This window comes from Neopelma chrysocephalum, unplaced genomic scaffold (assembly GCF_003984885.1).
Source record: "Neopelma chrysocephalum unplaced genomic scaffold, ASM398488v2 Primary Assembly neopelma1_119, whole genome shotgun sequence".
NCBI lineage: Eukaryota > Metazoa > Chordata > Aves > Passeriformes > Pipridae > Neopelma > Neopelma chrysocephalum.
Genome location: NW_020897781.1, coordinates 772,185 through 785,843, shown reverse-complemented (window position 1 = coordinate 785,843; position 13,659 = coordinate 772,185). Strand labels below are relative to the sequence as shown.

General features: G+C 60.5%; 1 protein-coding gene across 1 annotated transcript; it reads left to right on the top strand.

The window, feature by feature from the left end:
- The first annotated feature begins 4,133 nt into the window (after positions 1-4,133).
- Positions 4,134-12,123, top strand: RSPO4 (R-spondin 4). The gene is made up of 5 exons (XM_027697426.1): positions 4,134-4,691; positions 7,837-8,025; positions 8,303-8,446; positions 8,537-8,722; positions 11,747-12,123. Exons 1-5 carry the CDS (start codon positions 4,613-4,615, stop codon positions 11,818-11,820), a joined length of 672 nt encoding a protein of 223 aa, XP_027553227.1. The 5' UTR covers positions 4,134-4,612; the 3' UTR covers positions 11,821-12,123.
- The last annotated feature ends 1,536 nt before the right edge of the window (positions 12,124-13,659 follow it).

Here is a 13,659-nt window from a genome sequence, read left to right as displayed (position 1 = left end):
CTGGCCGGCACCGAGCCCACCCCGCGCCAGCCGCCGGGTGTTCTCCCCGCTCTGACAGCTGTACGGAAATTGGAAGGCGATGCTGACATGTGTCAACAATAACCAGCGAACAAGCGCCAGCGGCGGCGGCTGTCCCCACCACCTCGAGGAGGCAGGCTGGCCACTCTTGGCTGAAATCACGGCACGTTGCGGCTGGAAGCAGGAGTATTGTTTCAATTATTTCTATTATATAAAGTCAGGCCATTTAATATATTCTGCCTCAAAGGGGCTCAACTAAAGAGATAAAATAAACACTGGAAATCTGCTCTGCTGACATGGAGCAGGAATTCGGTTTCGACACCAAACCTTCCCTCCCATCTCGCTGCTCGCCTTCCCTTTCCTCCCAGCTCCTTCTCCTCCTCTTGCTGCCCCTCGGCCTTCGGCACCACTTGACGCCAATTCCCTGTCTGGGTTTTGCTCCTGTTTTGGCAGCTGGAGCACTCAAAAGCTGCACAGTCGCACCGGCGGCCAGGACCAGAGCGAGCCAGAGGAGCCGTGCTGGCGGGAGGAGAGCCTGAGCTCCAGAGATTGTTCTGGGATGAAGGATTTGATTTATGGCAAAACTTAAACCTCTTGGGGTGCCACGTCCCCTGAGAGCAGCCGGCATGGCAGGCAGCACAAACCTAGGAATGGCCAGAGCATGGCATGAGGAGGAGAAGGAGAGCAAGTGTGCCATGAGCATACTACAGGATGCCCTTGGCTGACATCAGCAGTGAAGTCAGCCACCTTCACACCTTCCTTCTTGTCTGTGAGAGCTGATGGCATCCCAGCACCAAGGGATCTCACCAGTTCTGTGCCGACACGGGAGGGTGAGATGGGCTGCTGCGGAAGCTGGAGCTGCTTCCAGCAGCTCTGGCCAGGCAGGAGCTGCTTCCCGCTAGAACTTTTCCCATGGCATCAGCCCAGCAGAGTTCTCCTCCCTTGCAGGGCTGTGCTGGTCCAGGTGTTCCAAACATGTCCACATCTGGGAAGAAGCACCAGCCACACCAGGCTCTAGCACCAGCAGTAAATCTGCCACTTAGCCCTTCCCAGCAAGTGTCCCTGCTCCAAGCTCTGCCTCCCCAGAGGGGTCACGGGCAGTGCCAGGGAGCTGGGTGGTGGAGGGAGCCGTGTCACAGGATGCAGTGAGGGCTGCGGAGTGGCATGAGGTGGAGCCGGCATTTCATAAGAGCAGGGAAAGGGCCTCTGCAGAGCTGGCGCAAGAGTGGCTGTGACTTTCCATTCCTGTGGGAAGAGGGCTGCCACCGTCCAAGCATCTGGGCTTGTTATGATGGGAGAGGAATGCCAAGTATTTTTCTTCCTTATCCGCTACCATCCGCTCAAACCCTCCCCTGATCAAACCCACATTCATCGACTGGGATGCACCAGGGCCCCTGCACCAGAGAATATCCCTCCTGGCCCTCGTGGCTGCTGGAGCTCATGCCATCTGCAGAGAAAACCCTGCCCTCATCCACAGGCTCCCTCCATCCCCCTGCCCCTTCCTGTCTCTTTCTGCTGTCAGTCAGCTCCAGACATTTCATTTTCACTTTACTGCCTTGACCAGGAGCATCCCTGTGCCTGCATCCCTGTGCCTGCATCTGTGTCCACACCCACGTACCTGCATCCCTCTGTCTTCATCCCTGGTGCCTGCATCCCTGTGCCTGCATTGCTGTGTCTGCATCCCTGTGCCAACATCCCTGTGCCTGTATCCCTTTGCCAACATCTGTGTGCCTGCATGCCTGTGCCACTACCCCTGTGCCAGCATCCCTGCTGTCCTGTGGACTCAGTGGGACCACGCTGTCCCCTCCAGAGCCCTGAGCATCCCAAAAGCAGCCGCTGGGACGGTGCCACGGGCGTGTGCCCTGGGGCGCCGGCCGTGCCGGGAAGCAGGCGGTGCAGCCTTGGAAGGCCATCAAGATTTTTCCGAAGATGAAAGTGTGCTCAAGTGTCAAACAAACTTTCTGAATTATCTTTCTGGACACTTTCTCCCTTCTGCTTTGGAAAGTGGATGAGGAACATTTCATTCCCTCTGCACTGGCGTGGAGCAGGGCTGCGTGAGGAGCCAGCAGCACCCGCGGCTCAGCCTCGCTTCTCCCCGGCATCACCCCTGAGTCACCGCGGGTGCTGCCCTGGCACCATCCCCTGGGATACCCCTCCACAATCCCCCAAATGCCTCCCGGCACAACAGAGGGGTGCCAGGCACCCAATTAACTAGGGGACACCACATCATCCCTTCCCATCACCGTCTGGATTTGTCATAAATAGCCAAATTAAGGGAAATGAGAGGATTTCTCTGTTCCCTCAGGGACACCTGGCACCCACCAGCGGGGATGTGGGGATGGCTGCTCTGCTCTGCTGCCCTTGGAAAATCCCCCATGATCCCACACAGCCAGAGATGGGCTGAGCAATGGCCACATGCTGCCCTAAGGATCCAGCACTAACGAAAGCTGTCTAATTAGTGCATTCTCCTGTGAGGGGTCACCCTGGCAGGGCTCCTGCTGACATCCATTTGCCTGTGCCAGCAGCCAGAGAACGTGACCAGGGATGAGGCACTTCCCTGGCCCTTGACCAGCATTTGACTTCGAGGTCTGGACAAGAAAATTCCCTCTTGGCTCCCAGGAAAATGGCACCCATGTCACCTCTGGGTTAGAGCCATCCACACCATTGCAGCTGCCTGTAGCTGGGATTTGGAGACACTCATATATCTCCAATGCCCTATTTTTCTATGCTGGGATGGCAGTGCCATGCCCACAGAGCCCTCCCCAGCCTATGCAGACCACGGATGGTGACACCATCCTGCACGTTTGGTTGTTTATGGAAACTTTGGCTGAGCCAGAGGCTGCAAACCTGCATTTTACGTGTAATTTTTCAATTTATTTAATAATTAGAAAAAAACCTAAAGTGATTCCAACCATTATTACTCCTGGTTTCCTCCATTATTACTCCTAGTTTCCTATAACGAGGCCAAAGGGGTCTGAAATGGCTCCTTTGTTGTCTGATCATTAACCTTCAGGAATGAAACACAGCGGTGCCCGATGGGAATGGGGGAGAGAGATTCTCAGAGAGGGGGAGTAGGAAGGAGAAATTTGGGGAGTAGGAGAAGAGTAACCCCGATGCACTGCCTCTGGGCACCCCAGGACACTGTGGGTGGCCCTCCCCAGTGCACTGAGTTTGCTCGTGCTCAGGGGTGCCCAACACATTTGTCCCTCCCAGGTAAGGCAGACCTGGAGCATCCCGGGTGGGAAGGAGCCCTGCAGCCGGCTGGCACACAGGATGGGCAGCTGGGTGAGCATCTGCCCCAGCGGCCTCCCTGTGCCCTCTCCAAGGGGAGGAGAGGGGCACCGTGTGCTGGTTTGCATTTGGAGATGCCAAGGGTGGGTGCACTGTCATCAGCGCTGTCATCGGGGCTGTCACTGGTGGCCAGTGGCCCTGGAGCCCTGGTCAGGAGGTCACCAGGCTGCTCCAGGGCACAGCTCCTGGCACAGGGCTGGCATGTGAGGGCACAGTGACACCCTTTGTGATGGCACCCATCACAAAGGGTGAGTACATGGGGCTCCCAGGATGGGGACCTGCTTCTGTGGGTCACCTTGGGTACCTGGCGAGTGGAGTGTCACAGGTGAGCCCCTTTCCCCTCCTGTTCTGCATCCCCCTTGGGGGTGGTGCCTCCAGGGTGGGTTTTGGGGAGCACGGTGTGGGACAAGGGGTGTGGACAGCTTCGTGGGAGCCAGGAACAGCTCAGTGCAGCTCGTCTTGGCGTGGCACAGCTTGGCACAGCTCGGCTCGGCTCAGCTCCGCTCCCGCAGCTCGGAGGGAGGTGAGTTACGAGGCGCTCGGAAAATCAGAGTCAGCTGCAATCCTGGGGACAGCCGGGGCAGACCCACAGCCGCCTCCGGAGCTGCCGGAGACCCACCCACTGACCGGCCTGGCGGGGGGCTCAGCCCTGCCCGGGGGACTCAGCCCTGCCCGGGGGACTCAGCCCTGCCCGGGGGCTGCCGCCGGCATCCCCAGCCCTGCCGGGGCCGGGAGAGGGGGGCTGAGCCTGGGGGGGCTGAGCCGGGGGGGGGCTGGCTCAGGCAGCGTCACCCGCCTGGCTCCACCCCCCCCAAAATCGCAGGGGGCTTCGCTGTGACCCCGGCGCTGGGATGGCAGCGGGACAGTCGGACCGCGGCGGGACGGCGGGACAGTTCCCAGCCGAGGTGGTGGCTGGAGCGCTCCGGGGGGATCCAGCCAGGGCGTTTGCCAGTCGCTTTGTTGCTGCTGAGGGATTTTTTTTTTTTAGGATTATTATTATTTTGAAGGGGAGGGTGAGGAGGGGGGGCTGACACTGGCTATAAAGGCAGAGCTCTGCGGAGCAGCCGGCACTTTCCCCGCCACCATGAGAGCTCCCCGGGCCTGACAGCCCCAGCCTGCCCCAGTGTCACCGGCTCATGCTGCCCTGAATCGTGGCTGCGCGCCCGGAGTCCGGGGTGGGATGGTGTGAGCCCGGAGCCGCTCCTCGCCCTCCCACCGCCCCTCACCGGCTCTGGCAGGAGCCGAGCCCGCCAGCCGCTTGGATGATTTGATTCCTTCCCTGCCCGAAATCACTCCTGCCCAGATGCAGTGGATAATATTCATGTTGCTGTTATTCATCAGCTCCATGGAAATGCTCACGCAGAACCGATGGAAGAAGCAAGGTATGGTGTGTGCGGTGGGCTTGTCCTGCTCTGGTACTGCGGGGTGGCTTGGGGACACCAGGCTGCCTGTCCTGCCTGCCCAGAGCGAGCAGGAGCTGTGAACTAGGGATGGAGGGTGCCAGGAACCAACATCCCCCAACCCATCCCTCGGGCCCCGTTGGGGACCATCTGCGTTCCCCTCTGGGTGTGTGGCACAGGGCTGGCTTGGCAGTGCAGGGAAATGCAGAGCCATCAGGGCTGGCAGGGGACAGGGGATGCTGCCTGGCACTGGGACCAGCTCTGCAAACCCCAGGAGAGCCTGACACAGCAGGGATAGCACAAAATGGGCTGATTTTCCAGTATTTCCCTTCTCTGCATTATATACTAAGTGTGTGGGGAGTAAAAGGTCCCAGAAGGATGCTCAGAGCCACAGCAGGCACTGTCTGTCCCCTGCCCGTCCTTCCCCTGGGCAGAGGCACCAGCCAAGCTGCTGCTCAGTGCCCGGGCAAAGGCAGGGTGTGCTGGGGCTGTGCCGAGGCACGTGCACCCTCCGTTGGGCACTGGCTCATGTCCCCTCACCGGGCAGTGCCGGGCAGTGCCAGCTGGCTGCGGAGAGCAGGGCCAGGGCTGGTGCTCAGCTCTGTGCCATGAATGTCTCAGTTTTGGGGCCAGCGTGTGCCAGGATAGGGACAGGACCTGGCAGGACCAGGGCTTGGGGCTGGAGCCCGGGCAGCTTTCCTTGAACTTGTTCCATATTAAAGGCACGTGGTAGCAGTAGGTGTGTGTTAAGATGTGGGTGGCCAGGCTGGCAGCCAAAACACCCCTGGATGGGAAACAGCCTGACACCAAGAGGGGCTCTGAGCGCCATGGGGGCACTGCTTCAGCTGCTGGTGCTTCATGCTAAGTGGCCCAAAGCTCTGGGATGCTCAAGGGCCTCAGGTCCTGGCAGCACCGGGTGGTCTGGCCATGGCTTCACACCTTAAACGTGTTATACCCCCCGGGATAAAGAGCAGAGAAGGGCCGGCACAGTCTCTTGGGGCTGGGAGCCATGAGGGATGCTGCAGCACCCCAGAGCCACCCCACTGCTACTGGGAGCTCTGGCCTGGGTAGCCCAGTGCCCCAGAGACTCCATCCAGTGTCTACAGACATCACGGTGGCAGGGTTGGGCTCAGGGTGGGCAGACAAGGGGATGTTGCACAGATGTCCAGCAGAGCTCAGGTACCCACTGTGCCCCCTGCCCAGTGCCCATCCCAGCTCAGCCCTGCAATCTTCCATTGCCACTGGGCGGGGGAGAAGAATCTCCCGCTTGTCTCTAATCCCCAGTCCCGTGGTTTTGGCGTGAGCCACCTTCTATTGAGTGGCCCAGCTCCACGGCTGCTGACGGTGTTGCTCCTGATGGCAAAGGCGTGTGCCATGCTGGCAGCCCTGCAGGGTGGAGGAGCTTCTCCCAGCTCCACACCACGGAGCTATTTCCAAAGCCAGTGAGAGGAAGGAGGCCCCAGAGCCCTCCCAGGGCTCCCCATCTTCCCTACGCAGGCTGGGGTGGAAGGAGAGTAGCAAAAGAAAAACATCAAAAAGAATTAGGGAAGGGAAAGAGGCTCGTAAATCCTGGGGTCTCCAGGGAAGCCGCTCCAGCTGCAGCCAGGAACACAAATGTTGTCAGCGTTTGGTAAATATGTAACAGAGACCATAACAACTTAATGGATCCAAGGTGCTTCGTTAGGGCTCCCAACAGAGGCAGCTCTAATGAAGGCTCCTGGCAGTGCTGTCGCCCCAACCCCTGTGCCCTGGCGAGGGGACAGGAATGAGCCAGCTTGGCAACAACTGTATGGCACCGTGACACCAGGGACTGGCTTGTGCCACGTCCAGCACACGGGACTGCAGGTTGATGTATGGCAGCATCCTCTGCCAGCATCTCCCCAGCTTCTCCAGCACCAACTGCTGCTTCCACCAGCCCCTCTGTCCCGGCCCCGTGGCCATGGGGCCCTTCTGCTGCAGCTCCTGGGGTCAGAGGGGACCTGTGCCAGGCATCACTCCCAGGGCTGAGCCTGTGTCTGTGCCAGGCAGCACCCAGCAGGTGGATGTGGCTTGGGGCAACCTGGTCTAGTGGAAGGTGGCCCTGCCCATGGTAGAGGGTTGGAACAAGATGAGCTTTAAAGTCTCTTCCAACTCGAAGGATTCTGTGATTCTGTGATTCTATAGAGCCCAGCGTTCCAGCATGCAGCGCCAGGGCTGCTGGCACTGTCACCACTGCTCAATATGGACCTTGGCTCAGGGGAGCCTGTGGTGTTGGAGGCAAGCAAACGCTTCCCAACATCCTGGGCACAGCGAAGGCATTGGACATCTGTGAGCAGGAGCTTGGTGGCCCCTTATGGTGATGCCCAGACGGCCCCCAGAGCTCCCAAAGTGCCCCTAAGCTCAGAGCTTAGCTCCCGAGTTCCCAAAGTGCCCCGGTGCCAGGAGCATCCCTCTGGGCTGCTTTTTTGTAGGTGCAGAGAAACGGCTTGGGAAGCAGGAGGGTTGGTGGTGTCTCCATGGACTAGTGGGTGTTGACACCCTGTCCTTGTCCCAGGGAGGAGAGACCACCTCAGGGTCAGCCACCCTCCCCCTCCCGCAGGTCAGGATCATGGGGAAGGCAGCCAGGGAGGCGGCAGAGGCTCTTGAGCAACCAGACAGATCCTTATCTCGGCTCCTCTTGAGTGCTTCCAAAATGCCCTTTGTCCCCTGACACTTAACAGGCATCAACTGATTAATCCAGGTCAGAGCATATGACCCACTGACCCACTGGTTGTTTCACTTCCCACGAGATGGGCACAGCTGGCTGGGGATGGGCCTCAGACTGGCACCCATGGGCAGTGCTGGGCACGGGGCAAACCCTCAGTCTGGACCTTGGGGCGATGGAGGCCATCAGTGATGCCTAATGGAGCAATGGCATCTGTGTCTCCATCAGTGATGCCCAATGGAGCGATGGCATCTGTGTCTCCCCACGCTGCCAGTGCAGGCAGAGGTGGGGATTTAGGAAGCGGAGGGAGGCATGGAGGTGTTTGCAGGGGAACAGGACAGTGCTGTCACCCTGTGCATCGCAGAGGGGTTTCCACAGAGCTGGGCACCTTGGCACTTGTGCTGCAGCCAGGCCACAGCCCCTCTCCTCCATTTGTCCCTCCAGCGAGTGCCGGCCTGCTGGAAAACTGCACAGGCTGCATCCTGTGCTCTGAGGACAACGGCTGCATCACCTGCCACCACCGGCTCTTCCTACTCATCTGGAGGGACGGCATCCGCCAGTACGGGATGTGTGTCCACACTTGCCCGCCCGGCTACTTTGGTGTGCGGGGTCTGGAGGTCAACAGATGCACAAGTACGTCCCACGTCCCCCTGCTCCTACCGGTGCCCCCCTGCTCCCCTCGCCGCCCTGCAGGTGCCGGTGCTGTGGGAAAGGTGATGACTTCACTTCCTGCAGCATCCCTGGCGGCACGGAGGCACAGATCCAGGGGGCAGCCGGGCTGGGGGCCTTCCTCCCCTTTCCCCTTGCCCGGAACTGCAGCCTGCTCCCCGCAGGTTTTGGGTCCCCGCTGGGGTGCCGGGGCTACCACATGTCCTGGGCTCTCCCGCTGACGGGCCGTCCCTCCTGGCAGAGTGCAGGTCGCCCAGCTGCGAGAGCTGCTTCAGCAGAGACTTCTGCATGAAGTGCAAGGACAAGTTTTACTTGTACAAGGGCCAGTGTTTCCGGCAGTGCCCCCCCAGCACTGCGGCACAGCCTGGCACCCGCGAGTGCCAAGGTAAGCAGCACCCTCACCCCCTGCCCACCATCCCTGGGGTGCCCGGTGCCGCGGGGTCACCGTCCTCGTTCTGCCCCCGTGTCCCCGCAGAGACGTGCGAGCCGGGGCCGTGGAGCGAGTGGAGCGCCTGCACCCACGAGAGCCGGACCTGCGGCTGCAAGTGGGGGGTGGAGACGCGGGTGCGGGAGGTGCCGGAGGCTGCCCGGGAGGAGGGGGCTGCCTGCCCCGCGCAGCAGGAGAGCAGGAGGTGCCGCATGAAGAAGCACTGCCCGGGAGGTGAGCACCGTGTCGGGACTGGGGGCAGCTTCGTGACCCTCCAAAGGGATCCCCGAGAGGAGCTGCGGGAGCGGGACGGTGGCAGCAGGGGTCTGGCAGCGGCTGGAGAGCCGTGTTGTCATCTCCCAGGCATTTTGAGGCTGGTTCTGGGGAAAGCCGCCCATCTCAGGCACATGTGCTGAGCAGCCCTAGAACTGGCTGCTCCCACCTGGCAGCCCCTGAGACTGCCTGGGACCGGCCGGTGTCCCCTTCCACACTGGGCTGGGCTGGGCTGGACGCTGTCAGGAACTGCCACGGTGGAATGAAGCTGCCGAGCTCCGGCTCCCATCCTGCCACAATGTGAAGGGAACAGCATGGATTGGGCTTTCTGCACTGCAGCTGAGAGTTAGGAGGGCTGAGGGCCACAGGGGAGGTTTCTGCAAAAACCTCCAAGCTCCACAAGTGCACGGAGCACTTGTGGAGCAGGAGGGTGTGACCCAGGGGATTTCTGATGGCCCAAGTTTTGGGAGACACCCCAGGGCAGAGTCCCTCTTTGTGGCTTATCCATCCAGATGTTCACTTGTGCTCCTGCGCCTCCCCCCACCTCATCTCCAGGCTGGGGGCTCCCCAGCTCAGGGATCCCCCCACCTCTCGCGGCACCCAGACCTGCTGCAGGGCCTGGCCAGGCAGTGCGTGCACGGGTGCAGGGCTGGCGATGGGAACCGGGACGTGGCTGATGTCATTTTTGGATGCAGACGGCTGGACTGAAGCTATCCTAATAAATCTCCACTTAATAACTGGCAGAAAGGGGGATGCATGAGATATCGATCTGTAGGGCCTGGCAGCAGATCTGAGCCACTGAGGGTTGCGGTTCGGAGCTGCGGGATCGCTCTGTGCCGTGGGAAGCCCCAGCCGGCACCGCCAGCGTGGCGGGGACGAGGGAGGACAGGACTGCGAGGGTGGAGAGAAAAAAGGATGGAGAAGGGGGGCAATAGCAGGGGATGTGCGTGCTGGGCTGGGGCCATGGAGCCAGGAGAGTGGCTTCATCCCAGTGCCATCAATCATAAGTAATATTTTCCTGCTGACAGCATAGAGGAGCTGATTCCCTTCCCCACCCAGGCCCCGACTCACGTCTTTGGGGTGCCAGGTGGCATCGATTTTGAGGATGTCCCCCTCCCTGCTGGGCTGTGCCAGCTCTGGGCCCACAGAGCTGGTGACAGTTTGATGCGAGAAGTTTGGCATGGGAGGACAGGCAGCTCTGGAGCACCATGTCCTGTGGCACCGTGCCCGTGCCTGTGCCCAGCCCTGCCTGGCACACAGCGGGTCCCACTGGTGGGGACTGTGGCACCAGCGTGGCACCCCAGTGGCACCCCAGAAAAGTGCTTGGCCTCCTGCCTCTGCTGCTGCAAGCTGGGAGCCCTGAGGCTATGGTGATGGTCTCAGGGAATGGCAGGACTCTATTCTCGAGGCCACTATCTTGGATCAGCTTCAGAGACAGGTCTGGCCCCTGTCAGAGGGGAATCCATGTCAGAGGGAATCCCATCAGTGCCCCCCTAGCAGCCCCACAGGAGAGGGCAGCCCCTCCGTGTTTCCAGCTCCGGGGCAGGCTGTTCCGTGTCCCTGCCGCGGCAGAGCGTGTTCCTGCCCTCGCTCCCAGGCTCCTGCCCTCCTGGCCAAGTGCTGCGTTATGGGATCCAGATGCTGGAGGAGGACGGGGAGTTCACTTGATGCAGCCGAGACACCCCCAGCCCGGGCGAGCCAGGGCAGGCGGCCGGACCTGACCGTGTGATGAGAGATTTGTGCCACCACTTCTGAGCCATCCGGGAGGCTGGAAGGGAGAAGCCGCCGCGCTTGGCCGAGACACAAACCCCTCACACCACTGTAAATCTGCCTTGGGTGTCTGTCCTGCTCTCTCCAGACGCTTGGCGTGCGTGCCGTGCCCTCTCCTTTGTGGGTGGCAACTGTCTGGGAGATCAGAGCTGAAAAACAGCTGGGCAGGACAAGAGCTGGAGCCCTGGAAAGGGCTCTGGGACAACAGCACTGTCACACACAGCACTGGGGATGATCGTGGTCCCTGTGCCCCTCGTGCGAGGGCTGTGTGGGGAGAGCACCGCTGGACCCTCCCTATGTCACTCGGATTGGAGTGGACGCAGAGGGGGAAGGAGAGACAAAGCTCCCCAGCTTTTGGGGCAACCATTCTGCTCCCCAGCATGGACCCCCCTTCCCTTTGGAGCCCAGGGTTTACCCTGAATCCCTGTTTCTTTGGCGTCTCAGCACCAACACCTTGGCCAGCTGAAAGGTGTGTGGGGGAGCCCCTTGGGGTGAGCAGAGATTTGGGTCCCAACAGCCTGACCCTGGAAGGCTGACAGTGAGTTGGCCTTAATGGGATGCATCCATGTTCCACCAGCATATCGGTTGTTCCACCGGGATAGGGAGCATCCACACATGGAGAGCATTCCCAGGGAGAGCTTTAGCACCTATGCATGGGTGAACCCCAAGGCCACCCCGCTTCCCATCATGCCCAAATCGTCACACAGGGTCCACGCCTGGGTCCCATGGGGCAACACCTTCCCACCTTCCTCTCCAGAGGGAAGGGAGGCACATTCCCACACCACAGCAGAGCTGGGCATGTCTGTGCCGTGGCTTTGGGGTGTTGGTGCAGCCACCGTCCCTCTCCAACATCCCCAGTCCTTGCTCAGAGAGAAGTTGGGGTGTCTCTGGGCAGCACCCGCTTTGGTTGAGCTGCCCCAGCCTATTCCTGGGGATTTTGGGGTATCAGGATTTAGAGTCCAGCCATGAGAGGTGTGGGGACAACACACCAGTGTCGCTCTGCCCATGCCACCAGTGCACCCAGACCCCCCAGAGACCCTCGCTGCTATTTGATGACCCTGAGAGGGCTCTGGGGTCCCAAAAATCAGAAACTGGGTCCAGCACGAACCCCTGAGGGAGGATATGGGATCGGCATCCCATGGATGGGGCTCAGGCTGTATCACATTGCCCAGCCAATGAATGAGCCCTCCTTTTCTCCTCCTTTTTCTGTTCCAGACAAAAATGAACCCAGAAATAAAAGCAAAAAGCGACAGAAGAAGCCGAAGACAGAACGGCACGTGGGTACCTAGCAGGCACCAGCACAGGAGCTGGAGCACCATGGTGGGAGCTCCCAACCAGCTCCTGCCATGGTGCCCTGGCCACATCACCCCCATTTTTCCATCCACCAAAACAAAAAAAAAACAACAAAAAAAAATTGCACAATTTTCTCTGCCCCCCTTCCCCCTTTTTCTTTTGAGAAAATTTATGGCCTGTAAAACACTTCCTTTTCAGAGAATCTAATTTGTAGTGTCCAAAGCAAAGCCCTGGGGCTTGGGGAGGGGGTGGCTCCTTTATTCCTCTGGTTTTCCCTCTCCCCTAGCCTGCTCCTTCCTTTCCTCCAGATGGGTGGGATGGGGTTGGACCAAGGGTTGGACCCTGCTAATGAAGATGATGCCTGCCTGGGCACTGTCCCCCAGGGCTGGGAGATGCCCTGTCCCCACGGGGTCCCTATATCACAGCAGTGCTGGGGGCACAACACACCACTGAGCTGCTCCAGGTGCTGGATAGGGTCCCCCATCCTCAGCCACTGGCACAGGGAGCCACGGGACTCCCAGGGTCGAGACCCCAAGGTCGGGACCCCGCTGGGGACCATGTCACTCCTCACAGCAGCCCAACCTGGTGCTCGGCATCTCCACCAGCACCACCATGGGCCAAATCCTGCTGTCCTGGGGCTCGGAAGGCAACTGGACCCCCAGACTGGGAACCCTTCTGAGGACCATGCCAGCCCAGCACTCATCATCCCCATGGGCCAAATCCTGCCATCCCCTGGCTGACAGAGAGGCTGGAGCAGCTTCCCTTCCCAGCTGGATGTGGGCACAGGAATGTGGGGTGACCGTGGCCATCTTTGGTCCAGGACAGTGACACACACACAGCAAGTGCCAGCCCAGTCTTGGGATGCCGCTGCCTCCTGTGCAGCGCTGCAGCCCCCTCCCAACCATCCCCGGGGGCACGACAGGGAGGTGCTGAGCCCCGCCGTGCCGTTCTGACCCTCCAGGCCGGCAGCCACACTGTGCGTGTCCGGAGGACTGTGTCGATTTATTTACCATGTGTGTGCTCAAATCACTGCCCCAGCGGCAGGCAGCTCTGCGTTTGGGGTTTCCCGGGGTCCGTGACCCCCATCCCTGCCCTGAGCGTGGGCGGGGGGTGGCCGGGGCTGGCCGCGGTGTGTCGGGGCTGCGGGGGCTGCACAGACCCTTCAGGACGGGAGCGCTGGGTGTCAGCAGCGAGCCAGTCCCGGAGCCGGCGCGAAGCTGCCGGAGCAGCTCCTCGGATCTCTTCACGGCAAATAAATGGATTAACCCGCCGGCATCCTTCCTGCCTCCGTTTTTCCTTATTCCCACGAGTTGCTGCCGGAGGGGGACCGGGATGCTGGCTGTGGCCACGGTGGTACCCCCGCATCCCAAGCATGGCTCCCCATGGAGGGGTACCCTGTCCTGGCCCCCAGGACTTTGCCCCAGCCCCTCAGCACAGCAGGAGTCTGGGGAAAGATTTTATTTTAAGTTTTTATTTAAAGCACCATCAGCAACCCTCGGTGCCCGAGCCAGCACTGGAGCAAGTGGCAAGTGCGACACTGGGACTGTCATTCCACAGGGATTGGAAAGCATCAAGGGGCTTTTCTGGCTGGTGGACAGAATTCCCCTCTGCTGTGATGCTCGGGTATCCCCCTGGCAGCCTGTCCCCAACACTGGGATTGCCCCCTCCTGGAGGACACATTCTAGACCTATCCCACCACGTGGGCTGGCAGATGTGGTGACCCCCAATTCTGGTGGGAGCCCATCAGCACCCGGTGGACCCCCAGCCTGCGAGGTGGGCACCCCAAACCCCACACACAGTCTGACTGTGTCCTGCCAAGCTCTGCCCGGGACACA

Excerpts from the sequence above, each read along its gene's own strand:
- RSPO4 (XM_027697426.1), top strand. The coding sequence starts at position 4,613 with ATGCAGTGGATAATATTCATGTTGCTGTTATTCATCAGCTCCATGGAA. Across the intron at positions 8,026-8,302 it reads GGAGGTCAACAGATGCACAA|AGTGCAGGTCGCCCAGCTGC; the intron begins GTACGTCCCACG and ends CCCTCCTGGCAG. Across the intron at positions 8,447-8,536 it reads TGGCACCCGCGAGTGCCAAG|AGACGTGCGAGCCGGGGCCG; the intron begins GTAAGCAGCACC and ends GTGTCCCCGCAG.